At 33.4% G+C, this 27,899-nt stretch overlaps 3 protein-coding genes across 4 annotated transcripts; 2 read left to right on the top strand and 1 right to left on the bottom strand.

Moving 5' to 3' along the window:
* The first annotated feature begins 1,695 nt into the window (after positions 1-1,695).
* LOC106352002 (calcineurin B-like protein 4) lies at positions 1,696-8,931 on the top strand. Its single transcript, XM_013791695.3, has 9 exons — positions 1,696-1,934; positions 7,286-7,417; positions 7,535-7,617; positions 7,739-7,798; positions 7,900-8,008; positions 8,102-8,154; positions 8,251-8,331; positions 8,452-8,564; positions 8,695-8,931. Exons 2-9 carry the CDS (start codon positions 7,330-7,332, stop codon positions 8,771-8,773), a joined length of 666 nt encoding a protein of 221 aa, XP_013647149.1. The 5' UTR covers positions 1,696-1,934; positions 7,286-7,329; the 3' UTR covers positions 8,774-8,931.
* A 930-nt stretch (positions 8,932-9,861) lies between these two features.
* Positions 9,862-12,896, top strand: LOC106348273 (phosphatidylinositol 4-kinase gamma 3). The gene is made up of 3 exons (XM_013787986.3): positions 9,862-10,049; positions 10,618-12,212; positions 12,299-12,896. The coding sequence occupies exons 2-3, from the start codon at positions 10,869-10,871 to the stop codon at positions 12,677-12,679; spliced, it is 1,725 nt and encodes a 574-aa protein (XP_013643440.2). The 5' UTR covers positions 9,862-10,049; positions 10,618-10,868; the 3' UTR covers positions 12,680-12,896.
* A 4,560-nt stretch (positions 12,897-17,456) lies between these two features.
* LOC106348274 (structural maintenance of chromosomes flexible hinge domain-containing protein GMI1) lies at positions 17,457-26,131 on the bottom strand. Of its 2 annotated transcripts, XM_048735096.1 has the most exons (38): positions 25,967-26,131; positions 25,550-25,891; positions 25,402-25,434; positions 25,217-25,303; positions 25,073-25,128; positions 24,914-24,997; positions 24,694-24,766; positions 24,534-24,589; positions 24,345-24,453; positions 24,190-24,258; positions 23,994-24,080; positions 23,827-23,877; positions 23,636-23,747; positions 23,491-23,546; positions 23,274-23,402; positions 23,129-23,207; positions 22,925-22,959; positions 22,781-22,856; positions 22,514-22,702; positions 22,280-22,438; positions 22,173-22,194; positions 21,969-22,083; positions 21,768-21,884; positions 21,355-21,684; positions 21,179-21,276; positions 20,925-21,096; positions 20,698-20,806; positions 20,419-20,513; positions 20,230-20,328; positions 20,025-20,091; positions 19,857-19,942; positions 19,502-19,783; positions 19,161-19,427; positions 18,944-19,058; positions 18,639-18,855; positions 18,403-18,561; positions 18,000-18,323; positions 17,457-17,874 (listed from the first exon to the last, which is right to left on the bottom strand). In XM_048735096.1, the coding sequence occupies exons 1-38, from the start codon at positions 26,114-26,116 to the stop codon at positions 17,673-17,675; spliced, it is 4,908 nt and encodes a 1,635-aa protein (XP_048591053.1). In that variant the 5' UTR covers positions 26,117-26,131; the 3' UTR covers positions 17,457-17,672. The 2 variants fall into 2 exon arrangements, with proteins under 2 accessions (XP_048591053.1, XP_048591052.1); XM_048735095.1 differs by having other exon boundaries at positions 22,514-22,856.
* Positions 26,132-27,899: the final 1,768 nt, after the last annotated feature.

The raw sequence follows: 27,899 nt of genomic DNA, 5'->3' as shown, positions 1-27,899 counted from the left end.
CAAAAGTTTTAATATAATGGTTTTCGAAACAAAAAAGATTGTCAGCATTTTATTTTAAATTAGGCTGTAGTAGGGCGTGTAAGAGATACTGAGGTAAACAGTAATGTTATTGACCATTTATTAATATTTTAAATTCTTTTTACAAAATATGTTTTTGTCTTAGCATCAATATGCTATTGCTAGGGTGAAAACTTACAATATCATTAGTTGGTAAATTATGAATTATATCTCATTGTGTATATTATTTCTTTTCCATCTTCATTTTTAATATAGTTCAATTATAACCTAAGTACTATCTAATGGAGTATATAACTTACTTATGTTTGTTATTCATATTTAATAATTCTAATTTAATACTAATTATAGAATTTTAATTTATATATAACCTTATACATAACATTATCATTTATGTATTTATATATTTTCCTTAAAATATCCACCATACGAATTTATATATACATTAAGACTATTTCTAATGTATTTTGCTAGTTTCACCTTTAAAATAGAGGAACTCTATAATAGAGGTGAGGTATGCTCCAATGTATTCCTCTAAAATAACAATCTTTAAAATATAGAGTAAAAAATAGAGAAATGCTGTTTCTTCCTCTATAAATAGAGGAAAAAATAGAAATCTCTATTATAGAGAAAGAAATAGAGATGGGTTGGAGTAATTTTACCTCTAAATATTATTATAGAGGTGAAAATAGCAATGGATTGGAGATGCTCTAAGATGCTATAAAGTAACCAACCATTTAGCTCACACTTAACATATCGTAGAACACTAATCAGCTTTTCACAACTGTCAAAAGGAAAAAAAAGTGAAAAGATCCAGTGGGACTCGGGGGACATCAAACAGTAGTATCCTTTTTATATTTGGTCGTAATAACTATCTTATATATTAAAACAGAAGTCACAACTTTGATTCATGTGTGATTTTTAAAAAAATGGACTTAATGAATTTATTCTTAGAAAGTCATGTTACATTTAATATCTAATCTTATCATTTAAATTTTGGATCTACCAGAAATTTTTATTGGGTTATCAATAATTGGATTTAAACAGTATATGATCCATTAAATTAAATAGATAGTATAAATTAAATAGATATAATTTAATGTTGTAATATTATACCTCTATATGCTAAATATTTAAATATTTGTAAATGGTAACTTTTAAAATTATAAAGATTTTTTTAAATAACAAAAAATATATTCTTTAACAATGATTAATCTTTACTACCATAAACCAATGAAAACAAATTTTAAACTTTATAGTTTATTTTAAAAATTAAACAAAAACTAAATGTTTAATTATTTACTCGATAATATAAATCTATGAAGCAAAAAGTTTAATTTTTTAAAAACTTTTTAAATTTGTGAAATGTTACAATGTCTTTGAATATGACAATAAAACAATATTTATTAATCTTTATATATATAGTTACGATTTTAATAATGAAATAATAATCCGAAAATATATATAGAAAAAGACACAAATACATGTTAAAGTTTGAAACAATCTATTCAATTAAAAAAATATACAGTAAACTTATTATGTTTTAAAAATTGATAGACACACATATATATTATAATATATACCAATTTATAATTGAAAACAAAATATTTATACAAAAATAAATGAAAACAAAAACCCGCACGGTTGTGCGGGTCGAGATCTAGTACTCCATTATTTACCCATTCTACGATATTAATTATTTTATAGAGATCATCAAACACGATTTGAAAACTGACATCACGTCGCTATCTATCCAACACGCATGGATAGATACAAAACCGAACCGGTGTTGCGAAGCCCAACACACTTTTAATTACTTCTGTTTTGCCCTTTTCCTCCTCTCTCACAAAACAAAAAAAGTTTTCAGGATCCAAGAACTGAAGGGGCGGGAAGAACCCAGATTCACACGATCATTCCTGGTTAGTTTTTCTTGTCTTCTACCTTTTTTATTTTTTGATTTGATCCTAGGTGAATGCACCTGTCTTCCCATTTGTTTTTATTTCCTTCTTCCCGAGAAAATATATTTTAACACGAAGTTTTAATGGGAAAGCTGCCGAGAAATAGCTTTCTTCCCTTTCCAATGACATTTTTCTTTGTTTTCACATCCCATTTTACTTCACATAATCACATTCAAATATTCAATGGATCTAATCTGCTTTATAATGCAATATGGAGGCTTCACGGTTTGCAGTTTATCCCTTTTGGGTTTTTCTTCTTCTCTAAAAGAGTCAAAGTGGGTCCGCTTTTCAAGGAATCTAGTTATACGATTTACCGAATTTTCGGTTCAATGTAAATCAAACCAAAACCAAACCATTTCTTTAACGCGGCAATTAGTGACATAGACCGAACTGAACCGTTTAGTTTATAGTTTAATCGAGTGCTGGTTTAATTTATAATTAAATGGAATTCGATTTTGCTATGGTTTTAGTTTGGTTCTATAAAATAAATTAAATTGTTTTATAATAGAAGAAGGGTGCGAATTGGGTCATATTCGGTTTGGTTCAATTAAATTTAGTGGGGGTAAATGTGCGGTCTAGCTCGATTCGATTTGGTATTGAGAGCTTCAGTCAGGATATAGAATTTGAGGGTTGGTGGTGTGTGTTTAATTACCTTTTTCCGAATAAAAAATCGACTTAATCAAAGAGCCGTACGTTTTGTATTACGTGATTACCGTGCAAGAAAATAAATATTTACATATAAAAATAAAATAAGAAGTCAACACCTGCAAGCTGTATTTCATTTAAGACAGTTTTTCTCTAGACAGTCATCTTTCTTGGCTGCATGTCCGTTTGAATAGTCAACAAAATATTGAACCTTTTTGTCGTTACGCAAGCAAATAGATTGAAAAGGTAAACAACGAGATAAAAACGCTGCATCTAAACTATACAAGTGCAACTTGGTTTACGAATGTATGCATATTTGTTCGAGTCATATGTATTATCACACTATTATGTATAGAGTCCTCTATATACCGTACCTGATATTGTATTCGAGTCAGACTGAATACTCTAGACAGCAGTGTAGCTAAACCCCCTATCATTTTACTTTCTTTAAAAGGCACATATAATGTCTCTTACAGTTGATCAAAAAAAAAATGTCTCTTACTACAGTAACTGAATAAGGCAACAAGATCTTGTCTCAATCTCGTGATTTTCAATAAAGCATTTCTTTGTATTATTGCATTTGAAACTTTCTATATCCTTCGTCGTAGATCCCTTACCCACAACCACAAATCCCCTATATATTATTTGAGAAGCATTACAACATTATTTTGTAGCCACTTGTCATCACTAGAATGATTCTTAGAATCCTTAGAGAAATAGTTTGGTCCATCTAAATATATAATAAGCTTTTTATTAAACTAACCATAAATACATTATTAATGTGATTTACTATTTCCTTAAATAAAATTACGGAATTTCCTAAAGTGGCTAAAGTATATATGACAATTAATGATTTTGAATAATAAAGATTTAGTAAAAATGAAGGTATCTAATATTTGTATAATTTTAAACTATTAAAATAAATTAAACAATCATATTAACCATATAATAAAAATGAAATTTTTTCTTTATATGTTATATTTTCAATTTTTAAAAACGAGTATAAACTACCAAAACTGTTAAAAGTCTCATATTCAAATTTTGTGATCCATGATTTATTTTTTTTGTTAGGACATGATACAAATGATTAAAAAATCATATAAGTCGAAAGTCTCATTTAATAAGTATTAAAAATAAAGATATATATATATATATATATCATTTTAAATTAAATTATATGCCATATAAAAATGCATAAATATCTTAATTTTGATATTTACTTTGGACAAATTTTTTTGATGAAAAATTTGAAAAAAATATTATAAATTACTTAAACTATTAATTCTATAGTGAAAATTTTGTTATTAGTAATTTTTTTTTTGCTATAACAAATACAAAAAACATATGAGTAGAAAGTATCATTTAATAAATATTAATATTAAAATATACTATATATATATGTTACTATCACTTAAATTTAATTATATACAATATCAAATAGAAAAAAATATTTTTTAGATTAATAAACTTTTATTTATATCTTCGCACCAATTTAATTATATAAGTAATAGTTAGTGACTTTTTAATTATTAAATATATATTTATTATTTCATAATATGTTAGAAACATATAATATATAAAATAATATATATATATAATGTTCATCCCGCGCAAGGCGCGGGTCTTAACCTAGTCATTTTTAAACATTCATCTTTGGAACTATTAACCAGAATCCGTTGACTGATTCATTTATGCATATATAAAAGTGGACCAACGAGGATGATGTATTATTTACATGCATATATCTTTGGAGACTCTGATAAGCTATCTCTCTGTTATTACGAATAAGATAACTAGGAGAAAACGTTATCTTTTATCTATACGTCTGTTCATATGTCATTTTTATGGCTTAATGAATCATACATTTTTTGTTTTTGTGTTTGTTTCATTTTGTTTATTGGAACACTTGCTAAATTATAGATTAAATATGAAAATGTCGTTTTGTTCTAGTTTTGGTTATTCGTGTATTATATTAAACGTGAGCTGATGTTTGGGAGAGCTTAATATATTATAAGCTGTCGAGAAAGCTACAACTATATTTAATTTAATGGGTAACTTGGCCAACTACATCTTACGTATTTGTTATGTATAAACCAATGAAACAATGATAAGGATAAACCGTAACCGATAGATTTGGATCCAATGTTCATAAAACACCAATCCACTTCTCAATAACAATGACTGATATGAATCAATCAAAGCAACAATGAGGAAACATGGGAGATTTTCCCGGAAAGTAACCAAGAAAGAGATGAGAAAGAAACTAACGTTTTACAATTTTTCTGATTGTTTTCTAAAAGTCGCCACCACTTTCCTATATAGCTCGTGCTCCTCTGTTTGCTTGTGCACCATAATACCAGATGTCCTCCACGTACATCCTTACACGTGGCTTAGTAATTGCTTCACCATATTCCTATATCAAATCCTCCCTGTTTCGAAAACCTTGACCTCAAGGTTTATGGATGAAGCGTCTTTCATGTGGGTATTAATTCTACTGCAGCACGTCCTTGCCATTCTCAGCCTTGCGTTTCCAGCGATGTTCATTTGATGGTCTCCATCTTGGCTCTGAATTTGAATCTCCAAGACTTGAGTATTTTCATCTGTTTGAAGATTCTCTGCATTTTCCTGCCATACTTCTCTGCATTGTAACATCTCAACATTCTCCAAGACTTAAGGTTTTGTTGCTTGCAACCTCTCAACATCTCAGGTGTCCTCAGCCATAAGTACAAGCTGAATGAAGCTATTCTCAAACACATCTCGGTATAGACTGCAGTTGCTTCAACAGTTCTGTAATTGTTGAGTTGTAATGATTCAAAACAACCTGAAATGCTTCTGTTAGTAGCTGCTAACTGTGACACCCAGTAGTACATACCACCACTATCCTCAACATTTTGAACTGCAAATAAGCTCCAAAACACAGTCGCTCTGCTGATGTGAAAGCTTAGTAAACTCGGATTAGAAATGCTCCTGAACTTGAATCGCCAAGTTTTTGGCCATTTCTTCTTCTTATGTGTCTTCAAATACACTATGACATGAGCTTCTATTGCAGTTTGTCTCTGTACAAACTCTGTATTATATGAGTCATTCCTGAACTTAGACTTTGGCACACCCTCTACCACATCAGCAACCCCAACCCTGATCAAAACCGAATCCAATTCCTCACTTGATCTCTCAGTGTGAAATGACATAAGCCCACTTCTCTGATTTTGCTTTCTACGTTTGAACTTCCAGGACATAAAGCCTTTTTGGCTCTTTCTCTTTTGGTGTAAAATATGCCTTTGAAGCTGAGCGACAGACTCCTCTTTTGTTACTTCATCACATGGTGAAACAATCGGTTGATTCAACTCATAGACTGATTCAAGGAGCATATCTGTTTTAGGTGAAGAAAGCTCTTGGTTCTCCGCTATTGCCGTACGCGAGTCCTCCTCTTGAATTAAATCTCTGTCCAGAATCAAGTTAACCTGATGAACAACATCAGTCACCAATACTGAATCCATTTCAGTGGAGTTCTTTTCTTCTTTTGGTTTCAGAGCAAGGCTTGAACATGTAACAACTACTGGAGCAGATTCTCTGGTTGAAGGTTTGTGATGAGCTCTCTCATACAATCTGCCCATAAGCAAACACTGACGAATTGTTTGAGGCTGAAACATTCGAACGTTCCTCTGAGTATCGATTTGCAGACCTTGCAAGTAAGCATCAACCATCTGATCTTCAGGTAACTTCAATTTGTTTAACAGCAACACAAATCTACCATGATACTCTTCGATTCCATCAGTTTCTTGCAACTGCTCTAACTCCAGTAACGAATCATCTCGTATATTATTCGACCAGTGGTGATACGTACCAGATCGTTCGCTGGCATATCCTTGACTATTCATCTCAAGATGACGATCCTTGGCGTACCTATAGCGAATCGTTTCCATAATCTGATGAAGATGTGATTCCGATGTTGCGCTGCTGTCACGAGCCACCGATGCTCGATTTCTTCCATTGACACAGAAAAAACGAAGCTCTGCGATCTTCGCGTCGATCTTCTCGTTTTGCGCAGCTAGTGTCTTCTCCAAAGACTCGATTCGAGATCCAATGGTCTTTCCGACGTCGCAAACCACCGATGCTCGACGTAGATCAAGATCCTGCATCGCCGCCATTGATTCCGAGGAAGGAAGGAGCTCTGATACCTTTGATAAGGATAAACCGTAACCGATAGATTTGGATCCAATGTTCATAAAACACCAATCCACTTCTCAATAACAATGACTGATATGAATCAATCAAAGCAACAATGAGGAAACATGGGAGATTTTCCCGGAAAGTAACCAAGAAAGAGATGAGAAAGAAACTAACGTTTTACAATTTTTCTGATTGTTTTCTAAAAGTCGTCACCACTTTCCTATATAGCTCGTGCTCCTCTGTTTGCTTGTGCACCATAATACCAGATGTCCTCCACGTACATCCTTACACGTGGCTTAGTAATTGCTTCACCATATTCCTATATCAAACAATCGTTCATATAGCTGTCGTCCTGTCGATTCCCATTAAAAACTATAAATTGCACTCGATTATAATTGGTGTGTTCTTTGACGTTTTTGCAATACGGGATATTAATTCACCTTATTATTACGAACAAAAATATTTATAAAATAACATTTTTGTGGTTTTGGTTGTAGAGTGAAAGCAAAGACTAATAAGAGTTTAGAGAAGGTGTGTTTGTATGGGCTGCGCTCCGTCGAAGAAGAAGACCAATGCATTACGACCGCCAGGATATGAGGATCCTGACCTTCTTGCCTCCGTTACACCATGTCAGTTTCTAGTTTGTAATCTTATCAATATATACCATAAATGTTACGAAAACATGTTCTAAACTTTAGAGAAATCTCTAACTTTATCCTATTTTTTGATATTTGGTGGGACAATAGTTACGGTAGAGGAAGTAGAAGCGCTGTATGAACTGTTCAAGAAGCTAAGCAGCTCGATTATCGATGATGGTCTTATCCATAAGGTTTCCTCTTGCACTCCTTTTCATCTATTTCACTCAAATATAATTCGAAACAGAGCCCACTATTTTTTTTGGAGATCTTTTATAGTCTATATGGCTTAGAGTTTAAAGTGTGATGTTGTAGGAAGAGTTTCAGCTGGCGTTATTCAGAAATAGGAACCGGAAGAACCTTTTCGCTGATCGGGTACGTATTATTAACTAACGATACCAACAACAAGTTACATTTATAGATAACATGCATATGTATTTATATGAAGTTTTGTGTTTGTAATATGTTATCCGCAGATATTTGATGTATTTGATGTGAAGCGAAATGGAGTGATCGAGTTTGGGGAGTTTGTCAGGTCTTTAGGCGTCTTCCATCCAAATGCACCTGTCCATGAGAAAATAAAATGTAACTTGCTTCACAATCATTCTATGTTATTAGGTACTTACTATTCTTTGTATCTTTTAAGTTAACTGACAATATTTTATCATGAATTTTCAGTTGCTTTCAAATTGTATGATTTGCGGCAAACTGGATTCATCGAGCGAGAAGAAGTGAGTCTATTTACAGTAATTTCCTAAAACCCTTGAGATTTTAATTTACATTTTTTTTTTGCTCATAACTCTGTGTGTTGTTGTTCTTACGTGTAGTTAAAAGAGATGGTAATCGCGCTTCTTCACGAATCTGAACTCGTTCTTTCTGAAGATTTAATCGAAGTAATGGTGGATAAGGTAGTCCTTTAATTTACTTCACCAATCACCACACCTCTATCAGTATATGTTAATTCGATATTGAACGTTATTATCTTAGTGATAAAGAAGTTATAAGGAGATGTGTGGTAATTTTTGCAGGCGTTTATTGAAGCAGATCGTAAGAACGACGGGAAGATTGATTTAGATGAATGGAAAGATTTTGTGTCCAAGAATCCGTCGCTCATCAAGAACATGACGTTACCGTATTTAAAGTGAGTCTATTCTGAATAGTTCAATAAATTTTTATTTTCGGTATACGTATAGATTGAGCAAACCGACTGATTTAACTGATGCACTGAAAACAAATGGATTGATGATAAGATTCTTGCATGGTGAATGTAGGGACATACACGGGACGTTTCCAAGTTTCATTTCATCTTGTGAAGACGAAGAGTTGGAGTTGCAAAACCTATATTTCTGAGTAATCCATGCAGATTGCAGATGAAGAAATTATAAGATCCCCAAGCTTTTGCCTTCTTCTCTAGTTTTCTTGTCTAAATATTTTTGTATAGAAATAGTAAATCGGACGACAGAGATGTAAGTTACGATTTGAAAAATGGCTGCAATAAATCATCTTGAGAAAGGATCTTGGACTTGTCTTTTGTTGTTGTATATATTTGCATACTTAGTTAGCTAGCTTCAATACTTCAATTTTTTTGTGGAGTGAACAAGTGATCTTTCAATTCACACAGAAATATTTTATAAGTAGTTTATAGGTTGCTTCAGTGCTGTACAGACAGAAACAAATCTTAAGTTGAAGGATGTTAGAGTGTAGATTTGTTATCAGCATTAGTGAACCCCAAGGAAGAGGTTCACAAAGTATTTTTTTATTATTATTTTTTTTCTGTTTGATTTTTGTAAAAAAAAAAAAAATTATTAATCGGATCAATCGCGGGCCGCCACATACCGTGGAGCCCGCGCTACAGTGATGATCCGTGTTCAGTGCAGTGAACTTCCAAGAGACATGTTCATTGCTTTTGTTTATTTTAATATTTTTTTTTTTGAAAACTGTGTGAACTCCCCCATAGAGTTCACTGATACAAATGCTCAGTATGAAGCTTGGGTTTGAAGAAATAAACCCAATGCCTTGTGATCCAAATTAAGCATTAACCGAACCAAACTGATTGGTTATTTTGATTTTTGAGTTTGTTTGGTTTTTTAAAGTCATACCCAAATTGACTGTAATAAACTACGGTTTGGTTACGGTTAATAAGCCGAAGAGAATTTCTCTCATTCGTTGTTAATAAACCGGTTTTCTTCATGTGAAGTATCCCGGTTCTGTTCGGTTCCCAGGACTGTGTAGTAGCATGCCAAACCCCCAAACCTAAAACAAAATAAACTACACAAGGGCCCAAGACTTAAGGCCCAATGGGTCTTATTAGACGGTAAGAAATCGCGTCCGTTAGTATCCGCCGTGGAGAAGAGTTAACGGACGTTAGAGATGGCATAAAACTTCCGTCAAAAGTCAGCGAGGTCAAAGACTATAAATAGACCCGCAAAAAATTCGCCGCTGTTCAAAGAAGACTCGTTAGCTGATACTGTTTGCGCCTCTCTCTCTCTCTTTCTGGGTACACACGCTCAAATTTTCTCGAGAATTCTCGGGAAAATTCTGAAAAGAGTTTCCAGATTCTCGACGGTTAGATCTTAACCAAACCAGTCTCGATTGATTCATCAGCTTCACGGATTTTGATTCCGAGGTATGAATCAGATTTTTTAATTCCGATCGATTAGTTTGTTGTTATCTCACTGTTCGTTGATCGAGATAGGTGAGAAGAATATAGAATCCATTTTTTTTAATTCTGTAGCGGTTCCATATTGTGAATGTTCGGTAGATGATCGGAGACTTGTTATTTAGCGATAAACAATGGATAGTGCTGTTGTTGATAATTGATTAATCTATAATTAACTTTACTGGTCAGATCAAAACTTAGGCCAGCCTGGTTTGCTTGGCTTTTTGATAAAGACGTTGTTGACTTGGAACTTTACTTTTGGTTAGGCTTTTTTGAGCTAATTTTAGCTTTTCACGATTACTAATTATATATATGAGAGACCTTAAGCTTTTAAAAGGTTGTATAGTTTAGATATAATTAGAACTCTTGATCCATACACAAGAGAGAGAGAGAAGAGGTTGGTGTAAACTTTTTTTTTCTGAGTTTGATCTGAGTAATTTACTTTTTTTTAATAAGGTTTGGTTTGATTAGTGAGTAATGTTTGTGAACTGTGAGGATTTATTTTGCTATGTGTTTGACCTTTCCCTTTGTTCAGGTTCGTTGCTGAATGAAGGCGTAGGTGGTTTTGGGATTCGTTTAGCTTCAATATGAATTCAGTTGGCAAGATGTGATTTACAAGGTTCTTCGTTTCTGAGTTCCTGAATCCGTGCGGGAACTTGGGTCTTTTTTAAAACTACACGGAAGAAGAGGATTAAAGGTTGAGTTTCCCCGCTCTTATTCCTGTTGAGCTCCTTAGATTTCTCTCCAGCTCTTGAGGATTTAGTATTAGAAGTTTGTACAGTTGGTATGTCAATTGCTAGTGTAGCTCTCAGTCCAGCCCTGGAAGAAGTTGTCAACTTTCCAGGTTTTATTGGACGGTTCGGTTTGGACTTAGACGACCCAATCCTGATATTCCTGTCTATTTCCGGATCTCTGAGCCCCTTAAGGGTCATGGAGTCGGATCTGATAGCTTCCGTGAAGCTGAGGATTCAGAGTATCAAGGGATTTTTTGTGAAGAAGCAGAAGCTGGGATATGATGGTAGAGAGCCAGCTCGAAATGATTCTCAAGTTCGAGATTGTGGTCTTGCTGATGGGGAACTGTTGCATTTGGTTATTAGGCTTTCTGATCTCCAAGCTATCTCCGTCAAGACTCTGGGAGGGAAGGAGTTTGAGCTCTTTGTTGAGAGGAGTAGAAACGTTGGTTACGTGAAGCAGAAAATAGCTTTAAGGGAAAACGAGCTTGGGAATACATGGGATCATGAGCTCACGTTAGACGGTGAAGAGCTAGATGACAAGAGACTCATCACTGATCTCTGTAAAGACGGAGAGAGTGTGATTCATTTGCTGATTAGGAAATCCGCTAAAGTCAGTGCAAAACCTGTTGGGAAGGATTTTGAGGTTTCTATCGACGATGTAACTCACAATCACAACTCAGTGGATGGTAGAAGAAGACTCATATCACCACAGGAAAAGCCTAAAGATTTCTTTGTAGAGCCTGTTGTTGTTAACCATGAAATTGAACCGCCTTCACTGGTCAAAGACCTTATCAACTCCACTGTAGAGGGCTTGGAGAATGGAAACGGCCCGATCAAATCATCTGATGGATCAGGGGGAGCTTACTTCATGCAAGATCCATCCGGAAACAAATACGTATCCGTCTTCAAACCCATTGACGAGGAGCCACTGGCCGTGAACAATCCGCACGGACAGCCTGTTTCAGTTGACGGGGAGGGACTAAAGAAAGGCACACAGGTTGGTGAAGGAGCTTTTAGAGAAGTAGCAGCATACATTTTGGACTATCCCATGACCGGAACAAGAACTTTTCCTCATGACCAACCCGGTTTCGCTGGAGTTCCGCCAACAACAATGGTCAAATGCTTGCACAAAGACTTCAACCATCCCAATGGTTACAGTTTCTCTCCGGAAAACACAAAGATTGGTTCATTGCAGATGTTTGTGAGTAATGTTGGAACTTGTGAAGATATGGGATACGGAGTCTTCCCAGTTGATCAGGTTCACAAGATATCGGTTCTAGACATTAGGCTGGCTAATGCAGATCGTCATGGTGGTAACATTTTGGTTAGCCGAGAGGGAAATGATGGTCAGATCGTTCTTACTCCTATCGACCACGGCTATTGCTTCCCAAATAAGGTAAACGACTGTTATAACCAAACAATATTGGACTTAGCTATTTAGCTACACTATATTTCGACTAAACCACTTTACTATTTGTCCAGTTTGAAGACTGCACATTCGAGTGGCTATACTGGCCTCAAGCAAAAGAGCCATACTCTCCGGAGACACTGGAATACATCAAATCATTGGACGCTGAGCAAGACATTGAGCTTCTGAGAATCCACGGTTGGGAGATTCCGCCTCCATGCGCTCGTGTCTTCCGTATCTCGACCATGCTTCTCAAGAAAGGTGCTGCGAAGGGTCTCACACCTTTTGCCATTGGAAGTATGATGTGCAGAGAAACACTCGAGAAAGAATCCGAGATCGAACAAATCATCAATGATGCAGAAGCTATAGTGCTCCCGGAGACAACAGAAGAGGAGTTTATCAGCACCGTCTCTGCTATTATGGATTGCTGTCTCGACCAGCATTCTCGGAACTAACAATATCTTTATCGTTTCCTCTGGATTTCTTTATGACTGCTAAAGAGTTGTATATCCAGTGTCCGTAATAATAAATAAGTGTCACTGTCTTGAACTCAACCTTGGTGTTTTTGGGTCAATAACGTTCCCGTGGTACTTATTTCAGTTCTGGATGATGAACAAGAACAACAGAACAAGTCATTTACATATATACTTTACTATGGTTTCAAGTTGGTCACAGTTTTTTTTTTTTTTTTGGGTTAGTTTAACTCACGAATTGGAGTTGATTTTCGTTTTTATGATGGCTAATGAAGTATCAGAACATTTCAAATACTTTTTAAACATTCGACGAACATACATGGTCTATTGGTAACGGCAGTAGTTTAATTTTTTTGCTTTAGAATTATAGCTGTCAACTTTTTGCCGATTGTAAAATTTTAGCTGATTTTTTTAAAACATGATTAGTGTACATCAGCTGTAGATTAATATTATATACATGTATTTAGCATCATATTAATATATATTTATTTTACTGAAAATTCTTAAACATTTAAATTAATAATCTTTTGAATTTTGTAATAATCTGTTTTCCTTATAAAAATTAATAGTAACGTTTACTACGAATATAATATTATCTTGTAATCGCTCCATATATTATCTTGAACCAGCTACTATTATCGTTGCAAATTTTTTGCCATAGCTTACATATATTATAAAAATATATTAAACTTATATATATAAAAACAAATTAATAATAATGGATAAAATAGAACAGCATAATAAGATAGTGCACAAAATATTATTAAGTGAATTAAATAATTAATTTATACTATTATTTATGAAGTGATTTTGCTTATTTGTCATGTTCTCTATGATTTTAGATAATTTACTTACTTGACATGTTTTTATTAGGTTTTAACTAAATCATTGATTTATTATTTGTTATTAGCTGAGTCATTAATATATTAATTTAAACTTATCCTTAATGAATCTTGTATATAAATAAAAACGAATGTAAATAATATTAAATTTCTATGTTATATTAAAAACATAGAAATTGTATTGTTCATAGAGAACATGACAAATAAGCAAAATCACTTCATAAATAATACTATAGATTTCTATGTTATATTAAAAACGAATTTTAAACAATTTCTTTACTGAATTTTATATATAATTAAAAATGAATTTTATTTTAACAGTATAAAGTTTATCTGTTATATGTTACATTAAATAATTGATTATAAAATAATAAAATAGAATTATAAAAAATATTATTCTTATATATATTGTGTTGCTATCTGAAAACAATATTTTATTATAAAAGTTAGAAAAAGTTAAGATAAAAAACAATTGATAATTAAATATTAGTCAAGCAAAAAAATTATATAAAGATATTTTCTAAACTATTTCTAAGATATGAGTGTTTAAAAGAAATTAACACAATAGTAAGTATATATTTCGATAAAAAAATATTTGACATATATAAATATTTTGATGTTTGATTTAACTATTTAAAACCATAAATAATAACTTATTTTGTTGGTTTTAGATTAATAAATCATAAACTAATAAGTATTCATAAGAAATTTATGCCCGCATGTGCGGGCAGAACACCTAGTATCAAGTAAACAAAATAGTTCATGCGATAAGTTCATGCTTAAACTAAAAACCAGTCCGTAATCAAATTTTCTTATATACTAAAGCACAAGTCACTTGACCAATAAAAATCTGGCACATGGAAATTATTTTACAATTTAAAAAAAAAACAAAAAAAAAAATCAAATGCAAAAGAAATGTCGTTTATCAACTGATTTTTCTTTACAAAATGAAATCCCACTACACCCATGATCTCTCTTTAAACCCACTCACGTTGCTATATATTTAAATTCAACTCTACTTCATTTAGAGATTGCAAGTTACTTTTTTTTTTTTTCCAATAGCTCCATTGATTCTGCCTGAGATTTCAACTTCTAACCTTATCTATCTAGAACTTCTAATGATAGTATTCGGCTTTGATTGGTGACATGAGTTACCATTGATTAAGTTTGAGTTAGGGGTGTAACTCAAAAATGTTACCATTCATGAGTTACTTTTATTTTTTTGAGTTAGTGTCTGAGTTACAATGTATTAGATATGAGTTACAATTTTGAGTTAGCCCTTTGAAAAAATTGATAACTCAAGTCTTAACTCAACATCAAACAAAATGCCATGTATTAGAAGTTGAATTAGTTTTTTTTTTTGGTTTTAAGTCAGTTATCATACGGTTACTTTTTGAACTTTAACATTTTAAAAAAAATGCACTCATAGTTGTCTCACGTGAACATTTATTTTATATAGATGTTTACTAGTTAGTCCATTTACAAACTATTAGTTCTATTTAAACTATCTAAGATTATTTCTATAATTTAATGGCTAAATCTATTTGGTAACTAAAGGTTTTTACATACATTAAATTATATGTAAATGTTGTCCCAAGAAAAAGGTTGTCAAAAAAAATTATATGTAAATATATATGTACATTTTGGTAGAAGATTTACATAGTTATATTACTTTATTTCCATAATTTTAGTTTAATTTAATTTACTTGTTTTAATATATTTTAAATTTAATCAATTTTATAATAAATTTAATTATTATTTATAATTTTTTTGTTAACATGTTAAGTTATTATTGTTAAATGTTATTATTACTGATCTTATATTTTATATATATGTATACATATACTGCAATTTATACATCAAAAATGTTACCAGTCAATAAGTAAAAAAAATTGTAACTCATATTTTTTCTGCGAATTCACAACATAAATCTACAGTTTCTACCACATAGTTTCTACTGCGAGTTACATCAAGTTATAACTTTTATTGTAAATCAACTTTAAATCAACATGTCACCAATCAAAGCCTTCATAGTGTCAAATCTACAATTTTTGGATGAAGATCAAAATAGTTTTTAAACAGTGACACAAAAATAGTCTTCATAATATCTTTTATTTCAACTAAATGAGCAAAAGAATATGCTATGGATGATAGGTTGGAGCATACTCAAAATTTGGAGGATGAAGAATCAATTCAGGTTCGTGAAACTAAAAACACCCAAATTCTTCATTCTCAAATTAAATTATTTTTCATGATTTTTTACTTTTTTCGTCTATTTATAACTCTTTTTCCTTTTTTTAGATATTGATAAAAGCTACATACTAAATAGTAAAAAAGGTAAAGGTAAACGCAAACAAGATATGTAATAACATTTTTTAAATGGACAAAGTCAATTTTGATTTGCTGAAGTATGTTTATTTGTTCCATTTGTTGTAGTAGCAATAGTTAAGGAAAAAAGAATGACAGAATCGCACACGTCCAAATCCCCTAAGAAATTTAAGAATCACCACAAGAAAAAAAGTGGGGATAATTAAAAGATAACAAATGTGAAGAAATTCCGTTGGTAGAAAAAACCAGAAAAAAAATATGTCTACTTTCTAAATCAAGACCTCATCTGATCAGGTTGGTTTTTCTTATAGTCAGATTGTTTTTTCTTATTATTGATTTTGTGTGTTTATAATCTCATATAGTCCATGCATATTGGACTATTGTAATATAAACAACATAATTTAAATTTTCTTTTTAAGTTTACCAATAAATATAACTCTATCAATATCATTTATTTCCACTGCAAATTACATAACCCTCCAAATAAACTTTCTATTGTAAATTATAAAACAAATGTATAGAGTTATAAAAACAAAAGCACGGGATCAATACTAGTAGTTCAGTTCATAAACCAGCCCATAATCAAAATAGTTCATGCCATAAGTTTATTATTTATCATATTCTTTCTGTAAAAGTTAAATGAAATGTAACAACTTTTTGGAAAGCTAAAAAAGATGAGCTGTAGACATTTGGCTTTCTAAAGCACTTTCACAGACGTTTATTTTCTAAATTGCTGTAGAAATATAAATGTTAATAAAGCTTGATTGCTTTAGATTTAGTGCTTTAAACTTAAAAATGCTGTGTACCAGTGGTGAAGCCACGTTAAGCATTATGGGTGCAAGTGCACCCAGTATCTTTTAGATATTTGATTTTTTACATAGGACCTATAAGAAGGAAGTGGCTATTTGGTTAAGTTTGCATCCATAATTTCCTAATAACCTAGGTTCGAATCCCCCTATGCTATTTTTATCAGTTATTGTGCACCCAGTTAATAAAAATCCTAGCTTCGCCCCTGCTGTGTACAATATTCACAGATTTTACCAATCATCACCACAAACACATAAATATTACATTGTTTTTGGTTCTCTTTACTTCTATTTTTTTTTCAAATCCTTTTGCAAAAAGTTATTTTTCTTACAGTTCAAGCATTTGAAGTGGACAAAAGTGGAAGTCGATGATTGAACTGGTGCAAAACATATTCACCATTGAACATAGGATCCTAAGAACAGTTGGAGATGGTCTTGCGCTTGCCATTGATATTTAATGTCAACAGTAGACAATAAGCAAGTTGTTTGGATCTAATGCTGAAACACTCAACGTCCCTAAAAAAATCTCAAATACCTCCTAGTAATTTTTCTTTTAATTCGATAGGTAATAAAAAAAATAATAATCCCTAACGAATCTTCTTATTTACTATAAGTGTGTCTACTCCTTCTAACCTAATTCAGTTTTTCTCTTAACACACATACCTTACAGGCTTACACCTCTCTTTCCTTTTAATTCATTTTTTCTCTAATCTTCTTCATATTTTTTTAATTTATTTTTTACTTTTAAATCTTATATATAATTTCAGTTTTGTTTTTTATAAATCAGTATAATTTGGATATATTTTCATAAGAGAAAAATCAAAGTAAAAGTAGATGGAGAACAAACAAACTACCCAAATACAAAGGGAGCCAAACCGATTATCATAACCATAACTAACCATACCAACTGGTCAACCAATGTTTGAAAATATTTATGGATCCGGTTCAACTCATAAGTCATAAAGGCTAAAAGGTTTAAGTCGATTGACATGCTCTGGGTTAGCTTTCTAGAGAAAGCTTTGTTGCACTGTCATATCTTTCATTAGCCTTGTTCATTTTCTTCTCCAACTTACTCAACAAGCACCTCGCCGCCACTAACTTCTTTTCAACCCTTCTCACTCTGTTTCTTGCTTCTTCCAAGTTGCTCCACTTCTCTTCTTCGTTTTCCCTTACTGTTATCGGGAAATGAATCTCCGGTTTACTGACATTAAAAAAAAAATCAATAAACCGAAAATCATATCATCAGCAGTCACATACACAAATGATCAAACAAATGCAAGAAAAGGAGTGTCAATGGTTACAAGGATCAAGAAAAAGGTCAAGTACCTGCACCCGGAACATATAAACTCGTTTCCTTTTGCTATAAATCCATCTAACGATACTGCACCATCACCACTGATGTGTAGAAGAGCCTCTTCAACCTGTGTTTGGGTCTCATAAACCTGTAACTTCCCAAACAGACCATAGAACAGCGTTTCCCTAAGCCCGTGACCTTTATATGTTTTATTGTTTAGTTCTTCTTCAGCCAGGTTGATCATGTTCACTGCGTAGCCTATGAAGCCCGGTATAGGATCTCCATCGGGAAGTTTTGGATCATCCATGGCTAGTTTCCTCTGAGGATCATTCTCCACAAGTCCACCAGTCCAGGGACTACATTTTTGGGAAAAAAAAGATCATCAAGAAACAAGACATTAGGGTTTAGCAAAACAAAACTTGAGTGGCACGTTACCTAGTTGCACCAAGGCATAGAACATGAAACCGACTGGTAATTGATCTTTCAAGCCTAGCTGCTTCGGCTTGAAGCATGGGATCAATGTTCGGTCCCGGTCGTGTTGATTTGCATACCAAAGCTAGCATAGTATCGTCTCCCAAATACTCAGACAATACCCTGCCATACTCATATCAAGTTACCGAAGTTTTGTCCAAAGTTTAGACAATATGATCAACTCTAGCTATTGATGTCACCTGCTTAGAGGGGTTGAGGCAACTGAACCAAGAAGCGCTACGATGCCGAGCACACCTTCCTTTGACAGAAGCATAGACTTTGAAGCCGGTGCATTTCTGTACAAAGAACAGAACACTGATGCTGCTTTGTTATGATGATTCTCTTCTATGTGTTTCATCATCGATTCTTTGTTGGATAGGCACTCTGGGAATGACACCCCGTGAGGTTCCAGAGAAGCTGAGATGGAGGCACCATGAATGAGAGACTATGTTATAATAAACAATCTGTGAAGATCTTAAACTAAGTTTAAACAACTAATAGTTACCTTGCAAGGCACTCAACTCTTGCACAGACTCTTCTTGTTCAGCCTCCAAACATTTAAGACACTCATTTGCTTCAGATATCCTTTCAGTGTAACTATTGAGCTTTGCTTTTAGTATCTGCAGGAAAAAAGAAACAATTTCAAGCAAGAACTTGGAATGCAAGTTACATCATTCTATATTTTTTTATGTGGCTTAAATAGGTAATATGATCATACATACCTCAGTGTACTCACTGAACTGTGCCATATCCACTGGGGCAGTTTGGCTACTGATAGCCGATGACATTTCTCTAATGGACAAAACTCTAAACTGTGAAGGTGGAGTCTGTTGAGTTAGAAACTCTGAGGATGGAGTCTGTTGAGTTGGAACCACAAATGGATTTGTAGTTGAACCCATCTTTGATTGAGGTGTTAGATATATCCTTGGATTAGGTTCAGAACAACCAATCTCATCTCTTTCAAATGTTTGAGCAGGAGTTAGCTGAATCTGAAAATTAATAGAAGATTATATTAACAACATGAAACATATTTTAAGATGAATCCATTTCAATAAATTAATACCTTTAGGTTCATATGAAGCTCAGGATGCCTAGAATGGAAAACCTTGAAAGAGAAGGCACCCTCAGTCTCAGGTAAGGAAAGAGAAGTGATTTTGCAGGAGCCATGAACAAAGGCATATCTGGTTGTACTATCAACGCTGCTTGAATCGGATTCAATGCTCAAGGTGTGGAAACACTCGGATTTATCGTCATTGTTGATACTAGTATCCATAATACCATATGAATCCGTCACTTTAAACTTGAGGTTTGTAAGATTTGTACCAGCAGTACAGTACTCCGGGAGCTGATCAAAAAAACAAAACATGATAATTGTTTAGACAGAACAAGGGAGATAAACTCAGTTACAATTATATTACCTCTGTTAACAGCCTGAGCTCTCTTATCTCAACTAGAGACTCTTTCTTGAAGATCTCTTTATTGCCAGACATTATAGAGAGTGATACTACAGAGAAACAAAGATATTAGACAATCAGAAAAACCTCATTTTATTACATGTTACAAAACAATGACACCAGATTTTATACCGGGTTTGCCATAGCCTGCTGTGACTTTGAGAATCCCAGACAGATCAATGCAGCCATCACTATCAACCTATGAAGTGATCAAAGAACTTAAAATTTTAAATGAAACGAACATTTGTGTACTTATTCTATCTATCGTGTACATGCAAAAATTTAGTCATTGATCATCTTTAATAAAAAATAATTGAAGAAAATAAGCGTATCGCACCTTTAAGTCTAAGCACATCCTGTCTTGGATAAAAAAGCCACTAGTACAAATCGGAACATTGGTACCTTCTGCAACATGGTTATTATATTCATCGAACATCTGCGCAAAAAGTTAGTGTACTCAGCTTCACTTGATGAAAAAACTAATTACTTAAAAATTACATGCATAGACCCTTTATTATATACATACCTCCAAGATGAAGTTTTCAACAGTAGAATCCGGAAGCAAGCATTCTAAAGCCTGTGTATCGTTTTCGACAACACACTTCAAAGGCCCTGGTTTAACTGAAAATACGAAAAGCTCATTAAGCAAAAATATCAAATATACACAAAAGTACACTTATAAATCAGGTTATGTTAATACATCTCCTGTTTCTCAGTTCCATATGCAAAACAGAAGATACTTGAGTTTTATAGAAAATACAAATGAATACATGTTTCTATAAAAAATTCAAAGCACTAGGCTTACCTATACAAGCAACAGAGACGGAAAATAGTTCATCCTTTGAGCATATTTCTAAGGTGGCTTCATAATCTGGTCTGATGTCATCTAACGCATCAGTCTCAACGACCATATTCTGCATTAGTGTAAGAAATTGAGATAATCATAGACTACCACTAGAAGCTTTGTATATAGTATCTATTTGCCCTCTCTTATTAAAAAAAAGTATAGTCACAACATTAGGACTTAGATACCTTGAGTTTGAGAATTCCACGATCTAGGTTGGCCTCAGTCTTGTAAACCGGGACTTCAAATTCTGGTCTGGCTTTCAGTCTAACTTCCAGACTTGGAACAGAAGTGAATGGTATCTGATTCTCATACTCATCCAAACAGTAGATAGATAAAGGTGGAAGAGACGATCCCACCCTGTAGATAAACAGTTAGTATCGATCAATAGAAGGAAGTAAGTGAAGAAATGTCTGACATGCAATGCAGTTATGAGTCTTACCTAACATTAATGGTCTCTTGATTACCACCAAGCTTCCAACTTCCCACCTTAGAAGATGGTTTAACAATCACCTTCTTTTTACAAGTAACTGAATTACCCTGAAATGAAAATATATATATCTATCAATTAGATTATATGATATCTTGTAGATATTTTAAGTGGCATGTAAAACTTACAACAGAGAAACTGAAAATGTAAGTGCCAGCTTTCTTGAACAAGTGTGGGATCTTGGACTCAAGTTGAAAGATGTAAAGACCATGCAACCCTCCACGGTTTGTAGGAAAACATCGATCCGAATACAAAGGTTTTGCGTTCTTCACCCTTGATTTCATTTCTGTGCCTTGTAGTTCTACTTCCATGAGCATCTCACCATCCACCTTAACAATATGTTTCTGGTCCAACTTTTTAGACATCTTTGAAGATGTGTAGCTAGCAGGTCTAACAACTGCAACAATCTGTTGTGGTGGGGTTTGTCCAGCACACACTGATGCACCAATAGTTGTTTCCTGTAACATAATTATTGAAATACAAGTCCTTAGATTCAAGTCTAGCAGTTTATGTCATAAATTATAACATCAAACCCTATTACCCCATTAAATTTCAATGTTCTGCAGTCTTTCTCATCCAGCAAATCAATTCTTGATGGATCCTTTTCTTTTTGCTTGACAAGTTTTCTGTTCCATTCATTATCATCAATCAGTACACACTGCACAAAAAACACATCTCAGAGTTATGTTAAAAGAGTATGCAGAAAAAAAGAAAATAATGGTTTCAAGGTTCAGCTATTGACCTTTTCAGTGTCTATAATACTAATTGGGAAAGATGAAGATTTTCGAATTTCCAGTTTTGAGATTCCTTTAATGGTTGAAAGCATGCATCCTTCTTCCTCAGAGAAATTGATTTGCCTACATGTTTAAAAAAAAAAAGTCAGAATATAACTAGTAACAATAGTGAGAAGTCATCTACAAATCAGAACTTAGTTTAAATCAGTTACCTGCATATAATCCGAGCATCACCTGCTTAGAAGACACATTGAAAGGGATCAATCCACAATGACTACAAAAACATGGTTCGCATTTGTGATAGAGACAGTTTACTTACCTCCCGTCTCATCTTCAAAGTTTTCTATAAGGAAGTAGTCAATGGTTGCATAGACATCGTTCTTGTGAACTCCTGCACATGCTCCTTTCATAATCTTGATCTTCTGTCCACGTTCCCATGACTTACTTTTTCGCTTCATTACCTTGTGCACCCTCACAGCTAGAGCTCAAAAGCATTTCAGTTAAATTTTTGTATACATTATCAACGACCATAAAGTGTTTTAAAGCTACATACCTTCACAATCAGGAGATATGCAAAGAGCTTTCTTATCCAAAGAATCAAAAATAACGGTTGCTTCATCTTCACCCAGTGCGTCTTCTTCATCATATGACTTATGCATCTTAAGAACCCATTCCTCATAACCCTTCTCCACTTGCCCATACGCCAAACTTTTTCCTTCTCTATGAATCACCATACTAACATCTGTAGAACAAAGAGTTAACTCTACTCTAGTCACTAGACTAATATATATATATATATATTTTTTTTTTTGTAACTGACCGTTATCCTTCTCCTTAGATTTACTACCAAAGTTTTTCAGAGCCACAGAGAATAGGTTTTGGCTGGCAAGATCAGTCTACAAAAAAAGCATGATTAGTAATCAAACAAAGATGGAACTAGTTGGATGAGAGTGTTTAAGCTCACCTTTGAGGGTGTTGGGACAAAACCAGCATCCAAATCTACAACCACCATAAATAAAACATACAATCATAAAACATATTATGAAAAGAAGCATGTATATAACTTGACATACCGACAAAACATATAATCATAAAACATTTTATGGATAGAAGCATGTAGTGTTCAAAATAAAAATAAAAATAGAAGCATGTATATAACTTGACATACCGACAAAACATTTCACTCTTTGGCAACATTTCTGCAGAGTAGTGGCTCTGGCTCCTCTTTCCATGAATGGAATTGATACCTACAGAAAATAGCATTGGTCAAAAATTTCTTTGTCTAACAACAGAGAAGACTAGAGATGACTAACCCAAGGAACTTCTGGGAGTAGACGGCCAAGCCTTCGTACTGAAACACGACCAAAAGCTTGGAAGCTTTCAGAAACTTTGTATCCTTCCTTCTCTAAGCTTTCCATAATTATATCAATGCTTTCTTTTCCCTGCGACATGGAAAGTTAAGAGCTCACAAATTGTTCAGTTACCAAAGAGGTTAACATGGTTCACTTCTTTTGAAAAAGATTGTCATACATGGACGATTGGAAAATATAGAAACTTGAGACGAGCGTTTGCCTCTTGTGATGTCCCTGCATGACAAACAATGAGATGAAGTTACCTACCACATGATAAAGCAAAAGCAAGCCATGCGCAACTTAAACTGTCCAAGGTTTAGTACCTTTTCTTTTTTCGCAGAATCGAATCTGAAACCAAAACTCTTCACCCTTGGAGTTTAGGTTGGTGGTGGCAACCTCTCCACCCACTATCTCAGTTAAATCCTCTCCATGGACCTTGAAAATGTCAAAAAAGAAAAGAGATAAAGCAATGAATGTAACTAAGAGCACGAAGATAAGAATGATAGTATCTAACCTGAAACTCAACAGGCCTCAGAGTCCTTCCCGTTTTAGAGACTTCATCATACTACAAAGTTGACAAAAGTAAAAACAAAAAAAACAAATCATTACTCCGTCCAAGAACCACGAGAATAAATAGATTGGTTTATTACATAATGTCAATGGTCCGAGCTAAACAATTACCTGGATGTAAGGAAAATAAATATCCTTAAGTCTGCACTGAAGTTGATATATCTCTGGGATTTTACAATTCCATTCAAAGATCTCAACCTAGAAATGAAATAGAATACCAGTTGCAGATAAGCATCTTAACTTGCAGTTTCAGGACTTGAGTAATAAAAATAGATGAATAAACTAACTACTATAATGACATATGTACCTTTGTGAAGCTTCCGTGAGGAGATAACTTCATTTCCTCCTCCAAAGGATCTCTCATTCCACCGTCGACCTTTAAAAAAAAGTTCCAAATCCGCTATTTAAGGACATAGACAATAAGAAGCTAAATCTATAGATGAATGTATGATAAATATTAACCTTCCAGTTCTTTCCTGAGGTAGAACGATTGCCAATCAAAGCTTCTTTATTGAGTTGCAGTGTGAATACTTTCTTGGACTGTTTCGTCTTTGAAGACACCAAAGTACGCCTAATCATGCAAGTGTCAAGTGAGTTAAATGCACAAAACAAGGGACGTTGATCGGTGAAACATGAAATTAAAATACTCACATTCCCAAATGCATACACGCATATGCACCTCCATATCCAAACATCCCAAAGAATGGCTACATTGCATAAGATTGAATCTTCATCAGTAATACTTCTTTTTGTATATTAAGATTGATGCAAGCAGAAACTGTTCGGAGTTTTCTTAGGCAAAGTTAAATACCATAAGGTATGGTGGTTTGCCTCCGATAGCTTTGGATTTGTGGGCCCTATGTATTGAAGCCCCTATTTTTCCCCTGCAAAGTTTTGACAAAAAAAAATGCTCAAAATGGTAGTCAAGTTGAGCAAATAAGAACATCTTATGTTTTACAAGTTGTCTCAGTAAATATTAGTATTTACTAAAAACATCTTCCATGTTTTGAGAGCATTTGAAAAAGCCTAACCACTTAGCAATTGAGTTTTCCTTGCTACTGTCCATTCCAGGACCAGAATCAAAGACTGAAATCCGATCTTCTAGAACATCCACACTGCAAGAGAAGTCACATTGCATTCAAGGATAAAACTCAAGTTGGATCATATGAACTATTATGACAAGAACATACCTAATGAGTCTTCTGTTACCAGGGGAACAAGACCACACAGCTTGCAAAGAATTATCCTGTGAAAAAAATGAGCAACATGAAAACCGGAGTTATTTATCAGGAAATCTTATATTAATAGGTAATTTTTAATTGGAAAACACTTACAATTAGATCCGCAAGAGCAGTCTCAAAGCTATAATTTTCAGGTAGTTCTTTAAGCATATCAGTATCAGGTGTCAAATCCCACATATTCTGCAAAAAATAACCAAGAATATAATCATCATCACCCAAACAAGTTAAGGAACACAATGATATACATACATATAACAAAATTAAATAATAATACTGACCTCATACATAGTGGTAGCTTCACCAGACCCATCCTAGTACAGAGATTAAAGTTGATTTAAAAGCATTCAGAAAAATCATAGTTATCAGAATCAACACATCAGAACAGATCAAATGAAAGCAACGAAAGGAGATTTAAAAAAAACTCACATCAAGACGTAGTATATTGCACATATCAGGCTTAAAAGTCTCAAGTCGAACCATTCCTCTAATCTTTTCACCGTTAAAGTCAAGATATGATTCAGCAGCCAGATTCCAATCAATCCGTTTCCTCATTTTTCCTGACAACTCACAGCTCTTCCGAGTTTTCTCATACTCCTCTTTCACCAGATTAACGAAATTCCTCATCGACATTTCAGGTTGTGGGTTATTAAGTGTGAGTGTCACATTTGTGCCGTTTGGTAAGAGAATCTTGAGTTTGTAAAACTTATCTTCTTCTTCATCATCATCAACTTGAACCAGTGCTCTCTTGAGCGGTCTCCGGTTGCTCATCTGGAATACAAAGTCATGAGAAAACCTACAAAAGAAAAAAAAAATTCACGATGAAGAAGAGAAACTATACTATACCTTTTGAGAGGAAAGGCAGAGATAGAACTGTAAAAAAACGCAACCAGATGAGAAGAAGACGCAGAGGACGATAGAGAAGCGAGTTTTAGTATTGGAAACAAGAGGATAAAGAGACGTGGAGTTAGAGAGAGAGTAAATGAAGAGTCTCATTATAAACGTATATTCCACGCTTCCATGCAGCGATTTTATTTTAAATATAATTTTTTGAAATAAAAAATGAGATTTTATTGGCTTTTAAATCGGTGCTATGTTTCCTTTCCAAAAGAAGCAAACTGTTACTCAGTACTCACTTCTTTTCATTTTAATTTAGTTTAATGTCTGTGATTAATAAAATATTTATGAAAAAATATTTATGAAAAAATTATTATTACCTATATAATCAATTTTGTTTTAATCCATAAAAAATTATATAACATATAAAATTAATAAAGTTTTTATTGAAATTTTGACAATTATTTTGAAATGAAAATTTTAGTACAACAGACAACTAAAATGAAACATGATAAATACAAAAAAAATATTACATTCTAAGTCAGTTTTACACTTTTTATAACATTTTAGGACAGTTTCCGCTCCTTACACAATTTTCCCTCTTTCCAACACACTTTTCACTTTTACCAACCTGTACAAACCCAACGTTACCCTTATCACCTAACCTACTAATTCAAAACTAATTAATATTTAACTAAAATAACACAAGTTTTTTTTCCTTGTTTCTTTTCTTTTCTTTTCTTTCTCTTTACTCGGCCATTGTTGTAGAAGCTATTGTGAAGATGTGGATGAAGCGATATAGAAGATACAGAAAAGAAGTAGCTGAGAGGCGGCATCTTCACCACTATTCTATGCCGTCTCCGCCATTGTTCTCGGGTTCCGGCGTCTCCGCCACTGATTCTCCGGCATCTCCGTCACCATTCTCCGGCGTTTCCGCCACCAGGCATCTCCGACACTGCCTAAATTTCCTGATTTTTTACAAATTCACTAAAGATTATTTTGCAAATCTTACTTTTTTATTCTGATAAAAATTATTTGATGTTTGTAATTATTTCTTAAGTTCTCTATTTAAGTTTCATATATTAGACGTTGGTTTAGTTTTGTAGCCACATTGAAGTCGCCAAAGAGGCCATGAACATCTTCTTCAAGGAAGATAATGAGGTTGTGAGCATTGAAGCTTAGTCTAATTCAGTCACCAAAAGAAGTCAGAGTAACTTAAAAGACTCATTCTTTTTTTGTTGGAGAAGCAATAAGTTTAGTCTTGAAAATAGATGTAAATATCTAGTTGAATGTCTATTAGAGGTAAAATATGATTTGTTATAAACAAATTCATGTTTTGTATTTGTATATTATAAGTTTTGTCCATAGACAAGTAGTGTTTTGTTTGATGTTAATTTTGGTGATGGGTGATGAAATTGTGTTTAAGCCTAGATTGTAAACATTAGTTCAAATATTGTACTTAGTGTACATGTGGATTTAATATTCTGGTGTACACATATAATTGTCTACACGTACACTTGTCCATTATCCACGTGTACGCTTGTCAACATGTACAAGTATACCCAATATCAAAATGTACAATTGCAATCCATACACATATGTACAAAACTTAATACATCAACATAGATTAGGAATACACAATACCGCTAAGCCTAATAGTGACAAAACAAGAATTTTCTAGTTCCAAATTTAAATACTTGATCATTTTCTTCCCCACACTGTCTTGAAAACTTGTGCTCTGATTTAGATTATGATCATGTTTTTCTTTCACGTTTCTTTTGCTTGTACATTATATTTGAGTTGTTAATTTCATTTGTATTCAAGTATTGGTTTTAAAGACACTTGATATACAATGTTTACATCCATGCTACCATATGAAATCTGTAAAAATAGATATGGATATCTGTACAAAGATTAGATAGATTTTTTTATGTACATGTGT

The sequence above is a fragment of the Brassica napus genome, chromosome A6 (assembly GCF_020379485.1).
Source record: "Brassica napus cultivar Da-Ae chromosome A6, Da-Ae, whole genome shotgun sequence".
NCBI classification, from domain to species: domain Eukaryota; kingdom Viridiplantae; phylum Streptophyta; class Magnoliopsida; order Brassicales; family Brassicaceae; genus Brassica; species Brassica napus.
This window is presented reverse-complemented; position numbering and strand designations above follow the sequence as displayed.

Bases quoted from the DNA above. Each gene is read 5' to 3' on its own strand.
- LOC106352002 (XM_013791695.3), top strand. From the start codon at position 7,330: ATGGGCTGCGCTCCGTCGAAGAAGAAGACCAATGCATTACGACCGCCA. The intron at 7,418-7,534 runs GTCAGTTTCTAG...GTGGGACAATAG, and splicing joins TCTTGCCTCCGTTACACCAT to TTACGGTAGAGGAAGTAGAA. The intron at 7,618-7,738 runs GTTTCCTCTTGC...GTGATGTTGTAG, and splicing joins ATGATGGTCTTATCCATAAG to GAAGAGTTTCAGCTGGCGTT.
- LOC106348273 (XM_013787986.3), top strand. From the start codon at position 10,869: ATGTCAATTGCTAGTGTAGCTCTCAGTCCAGCCCTGGAAGAAGTTGTC. The intron at 12,213-12,298 runs GTAAACGACTGT...CTATTTGTCCAG, and splicing joins GCTATTGCTTCCCAAATAAG to TTTGAAGACTGCACATTCGA.
- LOC106348274 (XM_048735095.1), bottom strand. From the start codon at position 26,116: ATGAGACTCTTCATTTACTCTCTCTCTAACTCCACGTCTCTTTATCCT. The intron at 24,454-24,533 runs GTGAGTATTTTA...TTGCATGATTAG, and splicing joins GCGTGTATGCATTTGGGAAT to GCGTACTTTGGTGTCTTCAA. The intron at 23,208-23,273 runs GTTAGTCATCTC...TATTTTCTGTAG, and splicing joins TACTCCCAGAAGTTCCTTGG to GTATCAATTCCATTCATGGA.